This window comes from Asparagus officinalis, chromosome 7 (assembly GCF_001876935.1).
Source record: "Asparagus officinalis chromosome 7, Aspof.V1, whole genome shotgun sequence".
NCBI lineage: Eukaryota > Viridiplantae > Streptophyta > Magnoliopsida > Asparagales > Asparagaceae > Asparagus > Asparagus officinalis.
The window spans coordinates 115,400,252-115,426,418 of NC_033800.1; the positions used below are offsets into that span (position 1 = coordinate 115,400,252).

Genomic DNA, 26,167 nt, shown 5'->3' on the forward strand with positions numbered 1-26,167 from the left:
AAGAAACTAGCCCATGAATCCAACAAAATCCCATAAAAATATTAAAATAATCAAATCTGGAAACTAGCCGTTACTGTACAACGGCTCTCCGATAAGTCGACTTATGAGTCGACTTATATGAGTCAACTCAGCAGACGAAAATCATAACTCCGCTATACTTTGTGAGTCGACTGATGAGTCGACTAATGAGTCGACTAAACGTGCACAGATCTGAAATGCACAGAAAAACTCAACTTTAAACCATGTTTAAAAATATCAAATAAATTCCAAAAATTGTAAAATTTGGGGAATAGTTTATAAACATGTTAATTAACATGTTACAAAAAGAATTTTTGGAATTGCACTTCTCAATAGTGAAAACTCATTATTTTACAAAACTAGTTCAAAACATGAAAACTAAGCATATGAATTTTGACATTTTGGCAAAACCATGTTTTGAAACTTTACAAAATAATTTTATTAACTTAATGAAAGATGTATATAATAATTGTTAAGTCAATAAACCAATAAAACAATATTTTCACAAAATTGCATATTCTACAAACTTTTCAAAACAATAAATATGATTTCATTTAACTAAATAAACTTGATATTGATGAAATCATATATATATATATATATATATATATATATATATATATATATATATATATATAAACTAAAATGTATGTGTGTGATATATGATTGAGCTTAAAGCACTTAACACACATAATATAAAACCTAAACTAAATATACTCAAGTTTGATCTTGATCTTCAATCATCTTGACTTGGTACGCATTGCGGATGAAGCTAGAACTTAGATCTTTAACTTTGAATTGCATAGGCTTCAACCACTATTCCGCCAACCTCCATTGGATATGATCATTGAAGCGCAATTCCATCCATCCTCCAACATATTGTTTGCCTAGAATAAATATAAAACACAAACACTAGACAAACAATATTAGATGTAAATTGTTTGTTAAACATCATCAAAACAAAGAGGCCAACAAATGTAAGTTTGAAAATTTTCAGAGAGGAATTGCATCCTTGGGGCAAACCAAGATCCCCCCCTAGTTTTAAAGATAGTTTGGTATGCTAGAGCTTTTATAATAAGTTGTTTAGTCGCTTATAGAGGTGGACTTATATAAGTTGTTGAAAAAATCATTTGATAATCATATAATAAAAATAGTTGATATCAAAAATAGTTAAGGCATTTCATAAGATTATGCTTAAATATTATTTTAAGTGAAATGACTAAAATAAACATAATTTTAGCTTCATGTTTATTTCTAATAAAAATAATATATAAATATATATAGGATATATCGTATATAAATTACAAAAAGTAGAAAAAAATTTAAAGCAGAAGCACTTTTAATAAGCATGCAAAAAAAGTTTATCGAGCATCATCATTTACTACTTCTTGAAAAATAAGTAGAAGCACCCTATAGAAAGCAGAACAAACTATAATTCTATTTTATTATTTTATTATTTATTTTTTGTTTTTTATAATAAAAGAGTCAACAATTTTGAGGATGTGGATGGACCCCTATAATTGTATTTGTTGGGACGTAAACTTGAATTGATAATTTTTTTGACTCAAAGAGTCGAAATAATTCACTAAGGGAGTCTATCTGCACTTGATTAAATGCTATAGGGGTCTATATGCAACAACAAAACTACAATTGATCCATCTACAAATGGGGTAATGCTACAGGGGTCTATTCACAATACCCCTTGATTTAATTAATTTAGTTAATGATTAACTAGAGTTAATTTAATAACTAGATTGAGTTCAATTTTAAAGGGTTAATTTTGTCTTCTTACATTTGAATATTTAACTTTGATCCTTAAGTTCAACAAAATTAAACTTATATGAGGTAAAATCGTAAATCTATAATTCCTTTGATGGAAAATTGGATGGAAAACAGAATAAATGGTTTTATGTTAACAAAATGATCGACATGAGTATTTTCTGAAATTCGGATAATTAAGGATGATAATGTGAAATATGGCCCAAATTAGGATAGTTTCCTAGAAACCTTCTTTTTCATCTAATGTTAACTGGCACAAGTTGCTGTAAAATGTGTGTTATAATGTCTAAACTTAAGGGGGTCGTTCTGAAAGTTTCCAAGGTATGGGGGCTTATTCAATGATCATCTATAGTTATGATGAGTTTTCTAATATTTAACCTTTTATTTTCCTTACTTAATCTTATTGATTGATTTTGTTTTGTTCCTTTCTATATTCCAAAAACTGTAGCAGCATTGAATCTTATTAGACTACATACAAGTGACAACAAACTGTTTGGACTCACTGTTCTGTTTGCTTATAATAATAGTAACATGGTGCATGTGGTGTGTGCATTCTATAGTAAACTTGTGTGTAAATTTTTTACACATTAATAATTAATGCTAATATGAATAGATTTTTAGAAAATTGTTACCAAAAGTTATATAAAGTATATTACTATTAGAAAATGTGGGGAGTGAAGGGAATTATCATGTATTGGATGGTAGTTAAGGTGTTTTCAACCTTTCAAATTTAAGGGGATGTTTGGTCAATCAAAAATAAGTTGAATGTAGGTTACATTTTTTTTTTATAAATAACGTTCACATCCACATCAGCATGCAAGTAGAATACAATATTTGTTTGAAAAACAATTTTTTTTAGCAATAAAAAAGATTCCTTTATGTAGCTTCAAGTATAATTTGAGTACAGATATAATATAGACCATCACTAAAGTTAGAGAAAGAGGTACATTTATATCTGCAAGCAAAATGAGCTAATTTGTGTGTGCAAGTGTTTCTCGAGCGTTGAATATGGCTGACATAGGAGTATGTGAATAATTTGAAGAGATCCCAACAATCATCAAGTAAGCCAGAGAGAGCATGTGGATGAGCAATGACACCATGAAGTATGAGCACAAGATCCAAACAGTAAGATTCCATGATGATGGTGTTCCACCCATTAGCGAGGGCAAGGCGAAGGCCAATGAAGAGAGCATGAGCTTCAGCTTCAAGGGGGCTTGAGAGGAAAGTGTTGTATGAAAGGAGATGGGAACCTTGATGATTGTGAGCAATGATGCCGATACCTGAGCAATCAAGGAATGAAGCTTCATCCACAATAATCTTCACAATATTAGGTAGAGGAAGGGACCAAAACCGTTGTGATGCAATGTTGAATAGGGACCCTAAGGATGTCATGCAAGAGGATTGCAATGAACAATATACTTGTATGGGTGTAAAAATTGACTTCCCGACGAGGGGTCGTTTGTGCTTATAAGATTAGCTTATTACAAACTAATAATTAATGTTTTACAACAGAGGAGAAGGGAAGACCCTTCTTATTTAACGTGGGTTCTTTGGTAGCGATAGGACACCTCCCTTGATGCTTGTGTCGAGTTTGCTTCCCTTGGACGATACGATCGAAGTCGCGGCTGGAGATTCAGTACGCAGTAGAAGGTCCGATGTGGTTGGGTTCGAGTCTACCCGAGGCCAAAGAAGTGCTTGCGTTTGTCGACCGAATGCTTGGAGAGAGCTACTATGCAAGAGCTTTGCAAAGCGCCTAAGAGCCTCAAGTTTGAGAGTTCAGACGAGTCTGCAAAGAGCTATTATGCAAAAGCTTGCAAAGCGCCTAAGAGCCTCAAGTCTGAGAGTTTAGACGAGTCTGCAAAGAGCTATGAGCCTCAAATCTAAGAGTTCAGACAAGTCTGCAAAGAGCTATGAGCATCAAATCTAAGAGTTCAGATCGAGTCTACTTCAAAAAGGGAGCCTTTAGCAAATGAGCCAAGGTTCAACCTTCAGAAGTTGGATGATTAGCTAGCTAAAACCATGCAACCAATCAACCCCTTAAACATTGGTCCAATGTAGTTTTAAATAGGCAATGGATGACATGGGCCATCCCTTAATTTGTGGAATTTGACCACTAGTAGGGGTGAGGAACACTAGCCGCCCTAGCTGTGGGAAGTGACCACCTAGGGGGTCCTGTCAACCGCCCTATTCTTGTAACCATCTGTAGGCGTCTAAAAATACCTATAAGTATCTGCACACAACTTGAAACAAAGAGTGGATGATTCAAAAAGAATTATCCAAGTGCCCGTCGTGCTTATCGGTCAGATCCAAAGTGACCGAATGCACTCGCTAATCAGCCCACACGCGCCGGTCAGCTCCAAGTGACCGAACGCACTCATCAGTCAGCTCGCGTGCATCGATCAACTCTAAGTGCCATAAAGAACCTAACGAGTGCATAAAACAAATTAACAAAGCATGCAAGTCAACGCAATGACGAAATACGCAATACAAGTCCGGAGAAGTCAGAGAGTGTCGAATACCTCAAAGTGGTCCATAAAAAGAAGAGGGATTTAGACCATGCTAAAATTTGAATCTGAGGAAACTCAAAAGATAAAAGTTGTAGGTATCTTCGTCAGCTTTCCAACGCATCTTGAACCAGCTCAATCCGAGATCGAACGAGAGAGTTAAAACCAAAAAACCAAAGGTGTCTCAACTGACCCGCGCGGCAACGGGTCGGATCCACCCAACCCACGCGGCGGCGGGTTGGATCCACCCGACCCGCGCGGTGATGGGTCGTATCTATCCATCTCACGCCCAGAACTACCTATAACCTCCAAAACACGTTTTTAGGCTATTTCGATCGGTTTCTTCTGTTCCAGAGGTTCCTAACTGCCTAGATATCATCTACAAACGTGGTTAGGCCGTTATTAACTGAAGATAAGGCCAAATCACTCATTCTTATCCGAAAACCCCCAACTGAAGCCTATAAATACAGGCTTAGGGGATCAATTCACAGGGGGGTTATTATCAAGAGGATGAGATGCTGCCGGATTGAGGAGTCAAAGGAGCACGAATTTACAGCGAAGGCAAGTCAGATCCCGACGAACTTCAGCATAAAGAGGAAGGATTTCGAAGTATCTGAACCCGTATCTCCCCCCGTCCATCCGTTCCTCGAGATTAGGCTTGGTCTTAAGTTCGAGAAGAGTTACTGATTTCGCTTGGTCGATTTCAGAGCTTCAAGCGAATACTTCCTTGGTGAAGTAGGAGCTCTGTCAATTTTCTGTCAATCGGATTTGATCCGTAGGCGGTCCACGGATATCAACGTCCCCGGCACAGGCAAAGATCCCGCACAAGCAGAAGACCAACAAACGATCTCTCTGCGTTTGTTTGATAAAGTTGTAAACTTTTTATTTTCATTGTGTAAGGAGATCTTATAAAAATATTAACTTTTTATTTTATTCAAGTTTATTGTAATGACCAAAGTTGTAATAGATTCAATGACAATGATAGCAACTTTTGACGAAAATACCATCAATGGATATTATAGAGTAGGAGAGTTCTGGCCAATCCCGTGATGGCCATGCCTAGGTGAGGAGCACCATGCTCTCTCTCTTGAAATTTGGTATATGACCATCGATGTGACTATTCCCATACCCCAAGTGGGTAGTTGACAAGCGTGCTGGTGAGGAGGTCAGGAGAGTCTGGCTCATGCAGGTGAGCTTGACCCATATAGGCAAGCTTCTGGCTGTCAAGCGAGCTTGGCCTTTAGGCGTGCTCGAGCCTAGAGGTGAGCTTCAAGCCTTCAAGCGGATCCGACTCATGGTGGCGAGTCGTCTTCGAGTGGGAGATTAACACCGTCCTTCGAGTCGACAAGAATAGGTGTCGTCCCGAGGTCTTGGAGAGTTGACTTTGGACGGGAGACTGGCACCACCCTTTGAGTCGACGAGGGGGTCTCGGCCACTCGGTTTTGGCGAGTTGATTAGGGGGTCTCCACCACTTGGTCTTCGAAGTGCGGACTGACACCGTCCTTCAAGTCGGCGAGGGGGTCTCCGCCACTTCGAGTCAATGAGAGGGTCTCGGCCCTTCGAGTTGATGTGGGGGTATCAGCCACTTGGTCTTTGAAGTGCCAATTGACACCGCCCTTCGAGTTGATGAGGGGGTCTCGGCCCTTCAACTCGACGAGTGGGTCTCAGCCACTTGGATTCGACGAGGGGGTCTTCGCCCTTCAAGTCGACGAGGGGGTCTTAGCCACTTGGTCTTCGAGGTGTGGACTGACACCACCCTTCGAGTCGACGAGGGGGTCTCCACCACTTCGAGCCGATGAGGGGGTCTCCACCACTTTGAGTCGACGATGGGGTCTCGGCCCTTCGAGTCGATGAGGGGGTCTCGGCCATTTGAGTTGTCTGAGGGCTGGACTCTTCAGGGGTTGGCCATTCGAGTCGTCTAGGGGGCTAGACTCTTTGGGGAGTCAGCCTGAGTCGGGTGGACTCTCAGGGAGTTGTCCTACCTTTCCAGAGATGGACCCTTAATCTCTTTTGCTTGTTCCAAGTTGTTGTGCAGGGATAAAGGTAATTTTTATTGCCTACAAGACCCCTCCAAAGTTTTCAGACCTGAATCAGGTCACATGGGGTCTGGAATACTTTGGATATGAAGACCTACAAAATGATCATCATTCAGACATAGCGAGGCACCTTCCAATTGAACTCAGTGAGATTGAATTATTCAATCGCTGCCAAAGATCTCCAATTAGGATTTTTAGCAAATTCTCAGCTATCAACGGATTTGATTTGTCTTTACCGATTACTGTTTGAATAGGGCTAGCCATACTATTCCCCTCAGTATGATGAGTTGTCGAGAAGTTTTTCATAGGCTTAATGCTATGATTTCTCCTCTTCCCTTGCCGTTTGAGGCGTCGGGTTGGGTTAATTACAACCGTTAATTTGTAATAGAGTTGGGCCGTGTCACTATTTCCTAACTCATCTCCTTTATATTATTTTAGTATTTTATTTTGTGGTGTATTGCATTATCTTATTTTTAATTGCATATTTATTTCCTCATAACCCTATTCACACCCCTCTAGGGTCCAACAATTGGTATCAGAGCAAGGTCTCTATATTTTTTTTTGGTTTAACCACCTCAGAGAAAAGATCCAATGGAGGCTTCTTTGAATGTGTATATCTTGAGGGACAATCTACCACTAGACCCCCACTTTTTACCGGTAGTGTAGGCGTATAAAACTGCTTATAGGTCCCTTAACACAGCTCGGCACGGTGATTCGACAAACCATTTGGATATGTCGCCCGATGGTTCGTTGGTTTGTTGAATCACCGTGCCGAGCTGTGTTAAGGGACCTATAGGCAGTTTTATACGCCTACACTCCAAGGCGGATTTACTGCCAAATCGGGATCCGGACATCCAAATCAGAGTTCAGATCAATGACGAGGCGGATTTACTGCCAAATCAGGATTCAGATCAACAAATCAGAGTCCAAATCAACAGCGAAACCAAGCGGGTTTACTGCCAAATCAGGATTCAGATCAACAAATCAGAGTCCAAATCAACAGCGAAACCGAAAATGTCGAAAACCAACATTTGGAGGACTCGGCCAAAACCGAGCCACCAAGGTGGCCGGCCACCTGTGCCAAGGTATAGATCTGAGTGCCTATAAATAGGGGCTGATGGCTCATTTGTGGGAGGTTGGAACTTTTGAAGCCGAAACTCTGCCGGATTGAGAATTGGACTTGCACTTTTGAAGCTTTGAAGACTCGACTTCCAGATCTGGTTCTTAGCGATCATCCACGCCAAATAAGGCAGGAGTTCGAAAGAGATCAGATCTGAGATCTACACGGTTTCACTCCGGATCAAAACTTGGTTTTTGATCCCAAGAAGGCTATTATTTCCTTGGTGAAATAGTACCCCCGGTTGTTATTTCCTTCGTGAGATAACACCCGTTATATCGTTTAGATCCAATCGGATCAAGATCGCGCGGTGGTCCACGGATTAACCCCGGCGCAGGCGAAGAACCCCCCAAAGCGAGTGACCGCAAAACAGGAGCTCGTGATTCGTTCGACAAACAAGGAATATTGTAACTTTTTCTTTTTGATTTCGTTGTAACCGGATCTTATAAAAAGACCGGATCTTTCTGTAACCGATAAACTGTTACCAAAGAGTATAATGACTTCAATGAAAACAACAATTTTTCCCGCGAATAGGTAGCAACTTTACTTATTAGAAGGCTAGAATGAGGATTTATCTACGATGCATTGACCTTGATATCTTAGACATTATAGAGAAGAAATATGTTGAGAAGCCTAGTAATAGTAGTATGACCGATGTATTGGCCTTCTTGTTTTGATGATGTTTAACAAACAATTTACCACTAATGTTGTTTGTCTAGTATTTGTGTTTTCTTATTTATTATAGACAAATAACGTGTTGGAGGATGGATGGAATAGAGCTTCAACGATGATATCCAATGGAGGTTGGTAGAATAGTGGAGTGAAGCCTTGCAATTCAAAGTTAAAGATCAAGTTCAAGCTTCATCCACGAGATTACCAAGTCAAGCATATTGAAGACCAATCAAGCTTGGGTAAATTAGTTTAGGGCTTATATTATGTGTGTTAATACTTCAAGCTCAATATCACACACATTTGGTTTGGTTTATCGTCGTTTTGAATTATAGACTTAACGGTATTATTTTATATCTTTTATCAAGTTTATAAATATATTAGAAAGTTTTCAAAACTTTGTTTAAACTCATTTTGTCAAGATCAAGCTTTTACAAGTCCATACTTATATGATTTGGCAAAATAATGAGATTCCACAATTGGGAAATGCAAATTGGAAAATTCTTTTTTGTAACATGTTCAAAATCACATTTGCAAACATTTCCCAAAGTTTCATCAAGTTTGAAATTGATTTGTTACGTTTAATTGAATTTACAAAATCATGTTTTTCGTTCGTGCATGTTCGTGTATGTTTTACAAAACAGATTATTTTTTATAAATAGGAAGTGATATTCAAGAAATTCTTTTTTGACATGTTTATCTATATGTTTAGAAACTTCCCTCAAAATTTTACTATTTTTGGAGTTGATTTACTGTGCCCAATTGATTTTACAAAATCGTGTATGTCAGCAGATTTTTAGAAACTGTATATCTATGTTCAAATATTTATTTCTCTCAACTGGGAGATGTTTTTTCAGAAATTATTTCTCTAACATGTCATTATACATGTCTATAACCTTATCACAAAATTTCATAATTTTTGGATCTGATTTACTATTTTTAATTGATTTTATAAAGCTAGATACGCAAATTTCCAGAATGCTAGATTTTGGGGTATTTTGGTCTTTTCAGCCTATAACGGCTAGTAACGGCTAGTTTTTGATATTTTCGGTTTTTGGGGGTTTGTGGCTGGTTTAAGAGGCTATAAAAAGCCCTCAACTTTCATTGTTTCTTATGGATGTTTAAGAGAGTTTTAAAAAGAGTTTTACAAGTTTGTTGAAGGGTTTTTAAGTTTGTTTCAAGAGTTTGTTTGTGAAGAAAATTCCACAAGAGCTTGAGGAGATCATCTATTGAAGTTTGAGCTTCCAACTATTCTCCCTCCACCTCTTGATCTATTGAGAAGTTTTCTAAACTCTTATCTAGCTTTACATTTGCTTAGTTATTTGATTATCTTTCTTTAAAGCTAGTTTTTATATTGAGTTTAGATTTGATTATATTATCTCATTGTTACACACACCCACATGAGCTTATTGTATTTGCATACATAGTATATTAGGGTTGTGAGAGATTGTAACATTGAGTTGTGCGTAATTGAGTTCTCATCCATTGTAGAGAAGTGTTTATATTTCTTGTCGCCATTGTCATTAGCTCATTATTTATATGATCCACTATCTAGTTCATATTGTTTACCCTTGTGTTAGTTTTATATCCTTGCACATACATTGTCTATATCTCTTTGTTAGGATATATCTTATTGTTTATATATCCTTGCATATATTTCTATCATATAGGATATATCTCATTGTTCATATTGCTTATCCTAGCTTATATTCTTGTTGTATTTCATACTTGCTAGGATAACTTATTAATTGATTTTAATTGGCATTTAATCGGATTAGATTAGCATAAGACCCTAATCACCCCCCATTTAGGGTCTAACACGATGGTGAGAGGCTTAAACCAAACCTTAATATAAAGGCCATGAATGCCTTAATTTGTAGACTAACCCCCAATGAATACAATAGGGTTTCCACATGTGCAACCGCATACGAAATTTAGGAAAAATTGTGCATCACTCATGAAGGAACCCCCAAAGTTAAGGAGTCCAAAATTAGTGGCCTCATGCATGATTATGAATTGTTTAAAATGCTTCCAAATGAATCTATTGATGCTATGTTTTCTCAATTTACTAACATCAAAAATGAATTGCATGGCCTTGATAAGGTGTTGACGAACCAAGAGATGAACTACAAAATTCTTCGTTCTTTGACGCCGGTGTGGGAGCCCAAAGCTACGGCTATCGAGGAAGCTCATGATCTTACAACACTTACTCTTGATGGTCTCATCAGTAAGCTCAAGGTCCATGAGAAGAAGATCAAGGAGAAGGAGGAAGTGCCCCCAAAGGCAACAGAGGAACCATCTCAAAAAATAAAAACTATTGCGCTCAAAGGAGCAATTGATGACTCATCCTCCTCGGATAGTAAAGTTGAGGTCTCTAGAGAAGTGGCACACCTCTTTAGAAGGATATCAAGATTAATTAAAATGAATAAATTTTTTAAGAATCGATCTAACAACAAATTTCATTCTCGTATAGGTAAATGCTTCGAATGCAATGAACCGAGACACTTAGCTAAGGATTATCCCAAGCTTAAGGAGAAGTACTTGAAGTACAATAAGAAGAAGGCTATGTACGCCGGATGGGATGAATTCAAACCAAGTGATTCGTATAGCGATGATGAGGGTACCAAGATTGCTCTTCATGACCTAAACATTTGTTTCATGGCTCATGAAGATGATGTATAATCCAAAACCGAAAGTGAATCATTTTTTATGTAATGTGAACTAGAAACCACATTAGAAGAATTAAACATTGAATTTCAAAGAGTGGCAAAAGAATACTCTTCTTTCAAAAAACTACATGTTTCTTGTGATTCTAAGTTTGAGCAACTACAATCTTCTCTTGCTCTAAAAGATGAAATGATAGGAGATCTAGACATTGAAAATAAACAACTAAGGTCTAAAATTGAGAGGCTAGAAATTGAAAATGATAGAATTAAATTTCTAGACTCCTTCCAATGAAATAAGGATCTCGCCTAGCTTTTTGTATTGCGATCAAGTCAGGAACGTACGCAGGATGCCCCCTTCACAGGATTTGATCGCTCTAATACCAACTTGATAAGAGTCATCGTGCGAGCGCCTTTAATCACAGAATTATCAAAGGTGGGTTGAGAAGAAAATAACAAGAACACAAAAACAATTCAGTGGTGGGGAAGGAAAATACCTTCTCTAGATTATAAGAATAAAATAGTTTATAATCTCTCATAATCTCACTAGAATTAAAGAATAATCCCTCTCAATTCTCAAATACAATCTAATCTCTCTTGATTGCTTTCTCCTTTTTAAAAACCCTAAAACAATCCGTTATATAGGTGTAACAATGTGGATGGCAAAGTGGTAAATAACCAAGCCCAAACTCTATAGGAATTCGTACAAACAGAAACCTAAACGAACCAGGAAACCATCGATGAGTCGATTCATAAACATGCATGAGTCGACTCATGCCAAGTGAGTCGACTCATGATGAGGTGAGTCGACTCATGATGAGGTGAGTCAACTCGTCAAAAACTTTTAACAAAATGGCTGGGTTTCGTGAGTCGACTCATGACAGGCATGAGTTGACTCAACCTGATGAGTCAACTCATGTACATATATGAGTCGACTTACGGGCTGAAAACTGGATGCTTCGATTCTTCAATTCGCCGTCTCGTTCTACGCTTCAACCTGTATTCCACTGTGTTGTTTTACCCCTCTATTCTCAAGTTACCATGAGAATCATCTATCCTCAAGCTCCCATCCCCTCTATTCTCAAGTTACCATGAGAATCATCTATCCTCAAGCTCCCATGAGGATCGCTAAGTTCCGAAAAGAAGATACACCCGTATCACATGAGAATCATCTATCCTCAAGCTCCCATGAGGATCGCTAAGTTCCGAAAAGAAGATACACCCGTATCAGCTGATATCTCACTTTGTTGATATTTTACTTTCGGTTCTTGTTTTCTTTGTGAAACATGGATTTAGTTGATATCTACTCTCTAGTCGAGCACCAGAGGTGCTGCCGAAATTTTCGCTGCGCACAACAGAGTGCTCGTTGTCCACTGCACGTACTCAACGGTTCCCTCGTTGCTGCTGCCGCCTCTTCTTGACCCTCGACTCTGTGCTTCTTCTGGTGACCTCCGAGTGCCCGCTACTGAGTTTTTCGCCACAACGTTTGTGGCTGTATGTTGGCAGTTGGTTTTCGATGTTTCTGAGTGCTTCTATTGGATTTTTGTGAAAGTACCCTAGAGGGGGATGAATAGGGTTTATGCTAATCTAATCCGATTTAATGCTAATTAAAAACTTTATTAACAAATATATCCTAGCAAATGAGATATGAACAATATATGTGCAAGGATATAAAAATAACACAAAGGTAAACAATCTAAACTAGATAGTGAGCAATATAAACAACAAGCAATATATAAAGGCGATACAAGATATAAACATAAAAATAAGTGCGCCAATACAATCACAAACAAACGACATGTTTACGGTGTTCGGTCCCCACGACCTATGTCTCCGCTCCTCTCCACGAGGAGATCTCCACTATCATGACACACCCGGTTTGGAAGCTGGAACTTCTCTACACACTCGATTTTTTAGTTTACCGAAAACTTTACAATCTCACACTCTTGCAATCATAATTTACACCCTCTAAGTGTTGGTCTCTAGTCTGTGTCTCCCTCAAGTGTTAGGAATTACAACCTACCTTTAGACATTACCACCTACCCCACTCCTCTTGGGATAACCCCGTCTCTCACCACACACTCCTCTCAGTGTATAAATATATTACAAAGTGTATCTCACAATGAAGGCACAAATACAATGTTTGTTCTCTAATACAAGATGAGATCTAAGTGTAAGCTCACTCTCAATGTCACAATCCCACAACCCCAAATTATACTATGTATGAAATACTATAAGCTTAATAGGTTGTGTGTGAACAATGAGATAAATCACAACTAAACTCAATGTAATTCTAGCTAATAGAAATTATAATCAAAACAAAAAGATAGTTAGAAAAGAGTTTAGAAAACTTCTCTAATAGATGACAAGAGAGAGAGGGAGATGAATTGAAGCTTAAACACCAAAGATTATCTCCTCAAGCCCTTATGAAAATATCTTCACAAAACAAACTCTTAAACACACTTATAAACTCTTAAACAAACTTGTAAAACTCTTTAAAACTTTTCTCTTGGTGGTTCTCAGAAATTAGAGGGCAAGGGGTATATATAGGATCATAAGACAAAGCCTAAAAACCCAAGAAAACCAAGCAAAAAGATAAAATAACAGAAATACAAAAAATTGAAAAAACTAGCCGTTATGATGTCATCGGTCGATTGATACTATTCATCAATCGACTGATGACCTCATCAGTCGATTGGTCAGTCGACCAGAAGAAAAACAGACAGTTTCAGAGTTCTGGAATTTTGCATATATAGCTTTGCAAAATTAATTAAAAATAATAAATCAAATCCAAAAATCATAAGTTTTTTAGGAAATAATCTAGACATGTTTATAAACATGTGAGAGAAAGAATTTATGAAATATCACTTCCCAGTTGAGAGAAATAATTATTTGAACATAGATATTCCAGATTCTAAAAACTGCTGAAGCACCTGATTTTGTAAAATCAATTTGACATAGTAAAACAACTCCAAAAATCATGAAATTTTGATGGATGTTTCTAAACATATATATGTACATTCTAGAGAAAGAATTTTGTAAATATAACTTCCTATTTGAGAGAAATAATTTATTTTGTAAACTAGTTAAAAACTAAAAATCTAGAAATTGTACAAAACTAGACATCAGTCGACACATCAATCGACCAAAACAAAACAGAGAGAAAATAAAGATTGCAGGTACTTTTATCAATCGACTGGCTAGTCGACTGGATTAATCAGTTGACTTACCAGTCGACTAATAACCAATATCCATCCTGATTTAAACAGTAAAACTAAACTTTGGAAAATATTTATAAACATGTTAATGAACATGTTACAAATTTTTTTTTTTAGAATTGTACTTCATATTTGTAAAATACCATCGTTTTATAAAATAGTCTAAAACATGAAAATACAACAACACTTGTTTTTTTTTGTCATTTTGACTAAACCATGTTTTAAAACTTTATAAAGTGATTTTATAGACTTAATAAAGTATGTATAAACTGATATTGAAGTCTATAAATAAATAAAACAATATTTTTATAAAAACACCAATTTTTTGATAAAATCAACAAAATCAACAAATACGTGTGTGTGATTAATATATGAGCTTAAAGCATCTACACACAAGTATAAACCTAAAACTAAATTACCCAAGATTGATAGATCTTCATTGAAGCTCTTCTTGGTAAACTTACGCCTCGTTTGGTACGCGGAAATGGAGTCAAGTGAGAATAGAAAGAAGGTAGGAATGGAATGGAATAGATGTGGGAATGGAATGCACATTCTCATTCTCATGTTTGGACGCGTTTAAATAATGAAACGGGAATGACAATCTTATTCTTATTCTCATGTTTGGTATCATTTGTTCACAAGTGAGAATAAAATTTAGTTTTCTAATAATGCCCTTACCAAAACACAAAATTTAAAAAAAATTAAAATATTTTAAAAATGACTAAATAATTTATTTTTTTAGAAAAATAAGTTTTATAGAAATGATATTTTTTTCTTAGAGAAATAAATTTGCATGTAATAGTTATATTTTGGCACACCGTTTCGGCAACAATTTCGGACTTTTGGCTTTCAAATTAAAAAATAATTTTTATAGAAATTATTTTTAATTATAAATAATTATAAATTTACTTTTCTAACTTCTAGTGCTACATGTCTATTATTTGTACGAGCAGCTAATGTTACTAACTTCATTGTGCGTTAGTGAAGAGAAGACCTTATAAGAGATATTTTATATAATTGGGCACTCTTCACAACATCTCCTGATAATTTTTTTTGAGATTTCATGTTCGGGGGGAAAATAAAGGGAAAATAGTGCAATTTATCATCCATGTCAAAATTAATATAAACGATAGTATCTATAGTTTAAAATTTTATATGCATAAACTATCAATTTCGATAAATTATTAGAAATATCCAAATTCTAATCAAAATATCCATAAAATAGTACGAGCAAAATAATTGGACAGCCATCAAAGTATCAAAATATTAGTTTTGAAATTGCAAAATGATAAACTAGTTTCACTCCAAAGTATATTGAGTTTATTAAAAGATATTGGAACTAAGGCAAGGTCCGCGTTAATATACTTCTTACGAACGAATGAACAATATCAGATATTTATTAAAAAATAATATCACCATATATTGGAACTATGGTAAGGTCACTGATATAAATTTACTTAGGAACGATGTTTGTATATTGGAACTTGGGCAAGTTATATTCATGCTTATATTTATTTATATATTTGTACTAGTAGCTTAAGATAAGTTATTTTTTTATAAAAATATTTTTTATATGAGAATTTATATCTATTTGTATCTTTTAAGGAGGGTATAATTAGAATTTATTTGATTATTTTTACTCACACTTAAGTGGGAGTATCAATTTCATGTTAAATGGTTGGGAATGACAATTCCCACATAAAGTGAGAATTGATAAGAAGTGGGAATTTCAATTCTAACATCTAAAAATACTTCGTGTTTGGTACGCGGGAAAAAAGAGTTGGAATTGCATTCCATTCTCACTCATTCCCGCATACCAAACGAGCCCTTACGGATGAAGTTTGAACTTGAATCTTTAACTTGAATTGCATTGCTTCACTCCACTATTTCCGCCAACCTCCATTTGATATGATCGTTATGGCGCAATTCCATCCAACCTTCAACATATTATTTGCCTATAATAAATACAAAATACAAACAATAGACAAACAATATTAGAAGTAAATTATTTGTAAATCATCATCAAAACAAAAGGACCCAACATTTAGAAGAGAGCAGTATGGATTTTGGTTTTCAACTTTTCGGCTATTGTCAGCTATATATGCTTCGTGTTGTTGGATCAGGTGGTTAATTTATAAAGTTTATATGAAGCGAAATAGTAGTCCTAATGGGCCTAGGATTTTGAATCTTGTTTCCTAAGTGTGATTAAAGACTTCTTTGCTTTGAGCTATTTTTATGGGGGAGGTCATAGACCTTATTTGGGCTTAGGATTAGGATTAATGTGGTCCCTAGTTAGTTAAAGATTGCAATTTTTTACTGCAGTTTGAATTGTGCTTGCTAGATTTCGACTGACTTGTTTCCTTATATTTGTTTGCTTAAAACTTCTTCTCCATAATTGTAGCCTACTTACTTACCATGTACTTGTTCCTGATATTTTTGCTTCTTCTTTGACTTTATTGTAGCCTATTTACAGTAGATACCTGCCGTACATGACTGCCAACATTCCTCGCTCTAGCTAACACAATCTTTATGTTGTTTTTTTTTTGGTAACGAGAGTCCTTGTGGAAAAGAAAGAAAAGAAAGCTCGGGTAGATTCAGCAAACTCCCAAACTTTGGGGTTTTGCATAAACCCCTTAATTGTTGTAATACCGCATAACCACTAAACTTTGAGTGGTTCCTCACATAACCCCTTATACTTATTATGCTCCACTGAAACTCTTGAGATTTATCGCTTTGACCGCCAAAATTAACGTCTTCAAGTCTAATGTATCACGTTGCTTTTGATGTGACCTCAAAACACAAACATACCTCCCAGTCCTTAAAAAATAAGCTTTTATCGTTCCTTTAGGGGTATTTTCGAAATTTTCAGTCACTTCCATTGGCATGACCAAAATTACGAAAATACTCCTGGTCCTAAGAAAAATCACTTTTTTAGCCATTTTTATTAATTTCCATTAATTTTTTGTTGGGTATCTTCTAGTTTTTTTGGTAGTCCGGATCTTTATTAACCTGATCCTATTAGGTTTATTTGTTTCCATATACAGATACTGTTAATTTAAAAGCTTAATCTTGGATTATCCCAAAAAGGAAACTGTTTAGGTGTTGTTTTCGTCGAAAGTAGTCTTAATTATCGAATTCATTACAACTTTGATCGTTTACAATGAATTCAAACAACAAAAATAAAGATTACAACTTTCTAGAAAATAAACACAAGAACTGTTTATCAACTCTTGCTTGCGTAGGGTCTTCGCCTATGTCGGGGATGTTGATATCCGTGGACTGTCGCGGATCAGATCCAGTTGTCAGAAAATTGACGGAGCTCCTACTTCACCAGGGAAGTATTCGCTTGAAGCACTGAAATCGACCAAGCAAAATCCATATACAGATACTGTTAATTTAAAAGCTTAATCTTGGATTATCCCAAAAAGGAAACTGTTTAGGTGTTGTTTTCGTCGAAAGTAGTCTTAATTATCGAATTCATTACAACTTTGATCGTTTACAATGAATTCAAACAACAAAAATAAAGATTACAACTTTCTAGAAAATAAACACAAGAACTGTTTATCAACTCTTGCTTGCGTAGGGTCTTCGCCTATGTCGGGGATGTTGATATCCGTGGACTGTCGCGGATCAGATCCAGTTGTCAGAAAATTGACGGAGCTCCTACTTCACCAGGGAAGTATTCGCTTGAAGCACTGAAATCGACCAAGCAAAATCAGTAACTCTTCTCGAGATTAAGACCAAGCCTAATCTCAAGGAACAGACGGGGGGAAATACGGGTTCAATTCCTTCGAAAGCCTTCCTCTTTATGCTGAAGTTCGCCGGGATCTGACTTGCCTTCGCTGTAAATTCGTGCTCCTTTGACTCCTCAATCCAGCAGCACGTCGTCCTCTTGATAAAGTTCCCGCCCCTGTGAAATAAGCCCCTAGGACTGTATTTATAGGCTTCGGTTGGGGGATTTTCAGATAAGAATGATGGATTTTGTCTTATCCTTAGTTGACAATCGTATAACCACATTTGGAGATGATATCTAGGTAGTTGGGAACCTCTGGAATAGAAGAAATCCTGTGAAAACAACAAAAAACGCGTTTTGGACGTTCTGGACAACTTTGGGCGCGAGACAGACCACAGTGACTCGCGCGTGCGTGGGTCACCACGAGGTGACCAGCGCGCAGCCGCGGGTCACCAAGAGGTGACCCGTGCGCCACACAAGTTCCGAGCCTTGTTTGAGTTCTTTCGGTGCTTCCCGACTTTCCTGGACTTGTACTTTTTGCTAATTTGTATATTTGGTAGTCTTGTTGAGTTGTACGCTTCGCTGATTGATGAGCGCGAGCTGACTGACGAGCGCATTCGGTCACTTGGAGCTGACCAACGTACGCGAGCTGACTGATGAGCGCGTTTGGTCACTTGGAGCTGACCGATGTGCGCGAGCTGACTGACGAGCGCGTACGGTCACTTGGAGCTGATCGACGTGCGCGAGCTGATTGACGAGCGCGTTTGGTCACTAGGAGCTGATCGACGCGCGCGAGCTGACTGACGAGCGCGTTCGGTCACTTGGAGCTGACCGACGCGCGCGAGCTGACTGACGAGTGCGTTCGGTCACTTGGAGCTGACCGACGCGCGCGAGCTGACTGACGAGCGCGTTCGGTCACTTGGAGCTGACCGACGCGCGCGAGCTGACTGACGAGCACGTTTGGTCACTTGGAGCTGATCGACGCTCACGAGCTGACTGACAAGCACGTTTGGTCACTTGGAGCTGACTGATGCACGCGAGCTGACTGACAAGCCTGTTGGGCACTTTGCGGCTGACCGACAAGCCCGTCAGGCACTTTGGGGGTTGATTGACAAGCCCGGACCACTCGGATAATCCTTCTTGACTCGGATGATGATATTCATCATCTTCTCTTCGTCTCGAGCTGCGTGCGGATTCCTATAGGTATTTTTAGATACCTACAGATACTCCCTCCAAAGTATTTCAGACTCATTCTTTTATATTGGAGTCTAGAATGCATTGGATAAGATATGCCTTGTTTTCAATCTCTTCAGTATTTTGCTGAGGAGATCGCGTAGAAGGACTTGTGAATGGCTTCAATTCTTAACTTCTTCAGTCTTCAATCTACTCAGTATTTTGTCGAATAGATGAAGTTCTTCCGGCATTACGTTTATCGTCTGACCGTTGTTGAAGTCTTGAACTAAAATTAGTGTGTAAGTTTCTGAACTTAGCTCGTGTCATTGAGATGACTTTGAACTGATTATCTTCATCAGTAATTCATATCTGAATGTAATTGAACTCCCTGGAATCATCCTTTACCTTATTTTGGCGAGATTGCTGATGCGTTGACAGGCATCAACCTTTACTGTAGCATGTTGACCAGCGTTAACACAGTTTATACTCGTATATTTGCTGGAGTCTACATAGTTTAAGCTCTTAAGGCACTGGAGCATGGCGGTCCCAAATGTCAGGGCTGTAGGACCAACTATTAAAGCTGATTCATCTGCATGTATGGATCTTATCTTGAAGTTATTGGATCATCAAGTCACGAGACCCACTAATGAAGCTGGTGCGTCAATGACTCTCACACTTATAGGATTTTTGGCAAACCCCCAGCCATCAATGGGTTTAATGAGCCTTTACCGACTACCGTTTAAGTCGGGCTAGCATGCAGATTGTTTAAGTCCGTTCTGCATGTAACGTTATGCTAAGAGAGGTAACTCCCTTAGTGCTACGATATTGAATACGTAGACTTCATCTTTCTCACTGGAATAGACTAGCCGACGACGTGTGTTAGACGTAGACTTAGGATTTTTTGGCAAACCCTAATCCTTCAACGAATTTGACGTGCCTTTACCGATTACCGTTTGAATCGGGCTTGCATGCAGATTATTTAAGTCTGTTCCGCATGTGACATTGTGCTAAAAGAGTTAACTCTTTTAGTGCTACGATATTAAATACGTAGACTTCGTCTTTCTTATAGGAATAGACTACTCGGCAATGCGTGTTAGGCGCTGACTTATCCCTTCTTAGGATTTGAGATAAAAATCCCCAGACTCGGATTCTGGTGTCTTTTTCACTCGGCGAAAGACTAAACCGATAACGCGTGTTAGGCGTAGGTTTATCTCTATTTAGGAGTCAAGATAAAGTTTCCCGTGCGTGTAAGGCACGGATTTTGGCGTTATTAATAACGGCCTGCCACAATGTCGAATATGTAGGCTTTTGTCCTTTTTACGGTCAAGGACTAACTGGCAACGCGTGTTAGGCACTGACTTATCCCTACTTAGGATTCAGGATAAAATTCCCCGTGCGTGTAAGGCACGAATTATGGTGTTATTAATAACTACCTGCCATAATATCGAATATGTAGGTTTTTGTCATTTTTACGGTCAAGGACTAACCAGTAACGCGTGTTAGGCGCTGACTTATCCCTACTTAGGCTTCAAGATAAAATTCCCCAAACTTAGATTCTGGTGTCTTCTTCAATCGGTGAAAGACTAAACTGGCAACACATATTAGGCGTTGACTTATCCTTACTTAGGCTTCGAGATAAAGTTCCCTGTGCGTGTAAAGCACAAATTATGGTGTTATTAATAACAACCTGCCACAATATCGAATATGCGGGCTATTGTCCTTTTTACGATCAAGGACTAACCAACAATGCATGTTAGACGCTGACTTATCCCTACTTAGGTTTCGGGATAAAATTATCCAGATTTGGATTCTGGTGTATTCTTCAATCGATAAAAGACTAAACCGACAATACGTGTTAGGCGTTAACTTATCCCTACTTAGGCTTCAGGATAAAATTCTCCAGATTTGGATTCTGGTATCTTTTTCACTTGGTGAAAGACTAAACCGACAATGCGTGTTGGGCGTTGACTTATCCCTACTTAGGATTCAGGATAAAATTCCCCGTGCATGTGAAGCACGGATTTTAGAATTATAATATTGAAATACTGTGTCTTCTCTTGGGGCAAAGACGAACCCGATGCGGGAGAGAGAATTTTATATTCTATCTCCCAAATCTGAAGAGGAAGAATTTTATATTCTATCTTTAGTTGCCAAAGGAAACTCAAAGTAGGATCTCCATTTTCAGAATCCGGGAAGGTGAAACTAAGAGTGGGATCTCCACTCCGAGAATCGAAAAGATTAGGATAATCCTAACTGTCGGAAGGTTTGATTACCGAACTAAAGGTGAGTTTCTTGTTTATCGAGAGTGAATTGCTGTTTTGGCTCTAACTGTATGAAGGTTCAACCAAGTGGGAGGTTTGAGACGACCCTAACTGTAGGAAGGTTTGATCGTTCGATTTAAAAGTGGACCTCTCGTTCATGGAAGGAATCGAGAGGAGATCTTGATTGTGGTCCTAACTGTAGGAAGGTTTGACCAGGTGGGAGGTTTGAGACGACCCTAACCGTAAGAAGGTTTGATCGCTCGATTTTAAAGTGAACCTCTCGTTCATGGAAGGAATCAAGAGGAGATTTTAGTTATGGCCCTAACTGTAGGAAGGTTTGACCAAGTGGGAGGTTTGAGACGACCCTAACTGTAGGAATGTTTGATCGCTCGATTTGAAAGTGGACCTCTCATTCATGGAAGGAATCGAGAGGAGATTTTGGTTGTTGTTCTAACTATAAGAAGGTTTGACCAAGTGAACAGTGAGAGTGGGAGTACAAATTATAGTGGGAGTATTGATTCATACAAATCACTCAAAAAGGGGGTTCCTGGTGTTAAGTGACAAGTACTGAACACTGAGGGGTTTGATAATTGTCAATGATCAGGAGATTAAAATTCCGAGTACTATGTCTGGACTCTAACAATGGGAGTGTTGAGTGCACAGACGTAGCGGGAGTTTGAGTGGGAGTTTTTTATTCATCATCTTCTTATAGTGACCGGGTTATCCCTAAGAATACACTATATAGAATTCTTTCGAGAACTTCCCGTTACATGAATCATCCACCCCCAGCTTCCTTCGCGAAACTGGGTCTAACATTATGCTCGGTTTTATGATTGGGTTATCCTTAAGAATATTATGTATAAAAATTCTCTAGGAACTTTCCGTCAAAGATAGGAAACAGTTTAGACTCATATACATGTTGGAGTATGAGGGAGTAGTTTAACCTCATATTTCAGTTGGAAGATTGAGAAATAGTTTATACTCGTATACTCTTTGGAGTATCGGAAGGAGCAATTTATACTCTTATACTTATCGGAGTCTTCATTCGGCTTAATTTAACGTTATAATGCCAGCTTTAACCAAGGTTTGGATGCTATTTTTGAGAGCAAAGCAAGCCTTGGTAGGATGAAGGATCCTCCTGTGGTACGCACAATACTTTGGATCCGTAGTATTGTCAGCTTCCTCCTGATTTGCGATAGGTGGTAGCTTGATCTTGTTATTCTCGAGGAGGGATTCAAAAATGGCTGGAACGTCTTCGTCCTTGAAAGAGTACTCTTTTTGGAGTCTCGGATCCGAAGTCTTTTGCTGTCTCCGGGATTTCTATTGTGACGTCTGATTAGCATCAACAGCAGCTGCAGGGGCCTTTCCTTTACCACAGGAGATGAAGCTTGAATTTGGAGGGTTAGCCTTCGGTTGGCTTCTCTCGGCTTTCTTCATTCTGAGGAAGCGTTCGGCCTGCTCTCCGTGCACTTTCAACTCTTTCCAGGTGTTAGACGGTGCTACTCCCATAACTTCTAACAGTCCAAAGAGAGGTTGTTGTGACATGTTTGGAGGATGAAGTCCTCTGTGATCGGATCTCGGCAGTTCATCGCCTTATTCCGAAAGCGCTTGATGAAATCATCGACCATCTCGTCGTATTCCTGTTTCTCATCGAAGAGTGTCTTGATTAACACCTCGGCGTCATCATCAAAGAAGTGAGTGAGGAACAGGTTATCCAGATCGTCCCAGCTGTTGATGCTTCTAGGCTTGAGGCGGCGGTACCAATCGAAGGCAGGTCTGCGAAGGGTGCTAACGAATGATCGGACCATCAATGCTTCATTGCCGGAGATTATGCCCAAGTGGGACTTGAAGTAGATCCGGCGCTGAGTGGGTGAACCCTTCCCATCAAACGACGTGAAATTAATCAGGTTGAACTTCGCCGAATACGGGATCAACTCCCGCTCTCTTGGGTAAGGACACGGAATACCGATCTTCTTCACCTCTCGAGCAGACATCAAAGTGTTGATTTTGCTCTCAAGGTCTTTCATCTTCTCGTCCTCATCTGTATCATGCTTTAGACGATTTTTAAGAGGAATAACGCAACCACCCCTGACATTGTCATCTTTAATGGGACCACCTCCAGCGTCGTTGTCTTCAGTGAGACCACCCCCAGCATTCTGGTCAACGGGAGGGTTATCAGCATTGAGATGTTCACCCACATCTGAATCGCTACCTACTTAGTTAGCAATGTTACGACGGCTGGATTCACCAAGTTAATTGGACAGAGCCCAAATCTGTTGGTCATGCTCCTCCTTCATCCGCATCATGGCAATTTCCAATTCGAACTTGAAGTTCTCTTTTTGCTTAGCCAACGCATCCTCAATGATTTTAGCCATTTGCTCGGTGTTGATCATAAATGCCTCGCAGGATTGTTCTGGGCTGGATACCATATTGTCAGAAGCGACTGCAGAGTTAGCATCTGATGCTTCATCATCCGAGGATTATCCTCTATTCATCCTCTGATAGTCCCTACGTCTAGTAGTCCCTACGAGTAGCCGAGTTAGATGATGCGATACGAGGGGGGTCAGAACTAGAAGGTCGAGTCGACTTTCCCTTATCAGTCATGTTAATTATGATTTCTGGAAGTTTGTCATCTTGAACGGCTGATTGTTTCTTGCGGAAACACATTGGCTTGGTTTTTAACGCTTCAGAGGAAAGCCTTTGGAATACCGAGACCCTCTGTGGAGCGATCTTAGGGAAGCTACACACTGATAATACTTCCCTGATAATTTTAGCACACGGACAATGAGAGTCCATTTCTCGGTTACTACTTTTTCGAGACTTGTTCGTACCCCCAGTCCGATAGTACAACTCATCGGTCTGATGACCGGAGTAACCCATCGTGTGTTGGTATGACCCCCCAGATATAACATTGTCGTTAGACAAGTACGTTTTCCTCTAGGAATTCAACGCTTTGTTAGCGTCTTCGGGAGTCACATGTTTGAGGCTACGTTTTCGTGAGCGTGGGATCTCGATAAGCTCCTGGACTTAGACACGCAATCTAACATGATCAGTTATAGGGATTTTCCCATCATGCGATCTCTTCCACTGCTTAGGAGGATAATTATGACCCCCAGCCTGATAAACCGCTCGAGATTCGTTCAATGGGCCCAAGCATTCTTTAACCGAGGCTTTGCCTCGATCCGCATGCGACGGACCAAGACGATCCATGATCTTTATCTTAAATCGGGACAAATCCATGTTGTTGCAAAGATCTACTAGAGGCGCGGGTTCAATTGAAGTAGGGGCAGAACTCGATGGAATCGGAAAAATAGGTGCAGAATGTCTCATGTCTTAGCCCGGGTGCGGATCAGACCTTGATGACCCGTGGTTAGGCGGGTCAGACTTGAGTGACCTGCGGCTGGGAGGGTCAGACTTGAGTGACCCATGGCTTAGAGGGTCAGACTTGAGTGACCCACGGCTAGGAGGGTCGGACTTGAGTGACCCGCGACTTGGAGGGTCACACTTGAGTGACCCGCGACTTTGAGGGTCAGACTTAAGTGACCCACGGCTTGGAGGGCCAGACTTGAGTGACCCACATTTTTTGATCTTTTCGGCCGCCGTCTTCGACTTTGGCCTCCATACTTTGTGCAGTCTTGGTGACTTCTTTTCCACTTCTTCCTCCTGCAATTTTTCGACTTCTTGCACAAGAATTCTTGCATGCGCAAGCAATACACGACATTTCTGAATTCGCTCCTGAAGAGTTAAGCGGGTCCTTTTGATGCGGACTCATTCATTCTTTGCTGGTTTGAAGGAGGAGGGGTTGTTCGTTCGCTATTGTGGTGGTTGGCGCCTTCTGGATTTTAGATCCGCTTCGTAGCGAATCCCGTCAACTGGATCCAAAGCCTTAGCAAGTTGGCGCGTAAGTCGCTGGCGTTGCCTTTGGCGTGCCCTCTTTGATAGAGTTGGCGCGCCTTCAGCGATCGACTCCTTGATGGAGGAAGGGTCCAGATCTGCGGCTACAGCCTCGTTGGTGGCCAGAGGGGCGTTGCGAGGCTCAAGTGTAGCAACGGTGAGGAGATCTTCTTTTTGGATCTTCAAACCCGAAGTCCAGCGAGCTTTCTTGGAGGAGGTCTTCCTGCATCTGCGAGGAGAGGCGGATCTGGAGGAGGGGGATAAGTACTCCTCGTACTTCTGCTGATCAAACTCATATTCGACCTCTTCTTTAACCGGGATGAGGATCCGAGGTTACGACACATCAGCCTTCGCAGAAAGGCTGCCGGCTCCAACTGTGGTCGCGGGTTTGTTTTCGCCGAAAGTAGTCTTCATTATCAAATTCATTACAACTTTGATCGTTTACAATGAATTCAAGCAACAAAAATAAATATTATAACTTTCTAGAAAATAAACACAAGAACTGTTTATCAACTCTTGTTTGCGTGGGGTCTTCGCCTGTGCCGGGGATGTTGATATCCATGGACTGCCGCGGATCAGATTCGGTTGTCAGAAAATTAACGGAGCTCCTACTTCACCAAGGAAGTATTCACTTGAAGCACTAAAATCGACCAAGCGAAATCAGTAACGCTTCTTGAGATTAAGACCAAACCTAGTTTCAAGGAATGGACGAAGGGAAATACGGGTTTAGATCATTTGAAAGCCTTCCTCTTTATGCTGAAGTTCGCCGGGATCTGACTTTCCTTCGTTGTAAATTCGTGCTCCTTTGACTCCTCAATCCAGCAGCACCTCGCCCTCTTGATAAAATTCTGCCCCTGTGAAATTAGCCCCAATGCCTGTATTTATAGGCTTCACTTGGGGGGTTTTCAGATAAGAACGATGGATTTGGCCTTATCCTCAGTTGAAAACTGTGTAACCACGTTTGGAGATGATATCTAGGCAGTTGGGAACCTCTGGAATAGAAGAAATCCCGTGAAAACAGCAAAAAACATGTTTTGAACATTCTGGACAACTTTGGGCGCGGGACAGACCACGATGACCCGCGGCCGCGCTGTGACGCCCC

General features: G+C 39.3%; 1 protein-coding gene across 1 annotated transcript; it reads left to right on the plus strand.

Moving 5' to 3' along the window:
* Nucleotides 9,877-10,818, plus strand: LOC109851052. The gene is made up of 2 exons (XM_020421169.1): nt 9,877-10,493; nt 10,597-10,818. The coding sequence occupies exons 1-2, from the start codon at nt 10,125-10,127 to the stop codon at nt 10,630-10,632; spliced, it is 405 nt and encodes a 134-aa protein (XP_020276758.1). The 5' UTR covers nt 9,877-10,124; the 3' UTR covers nt 10,633-10,818.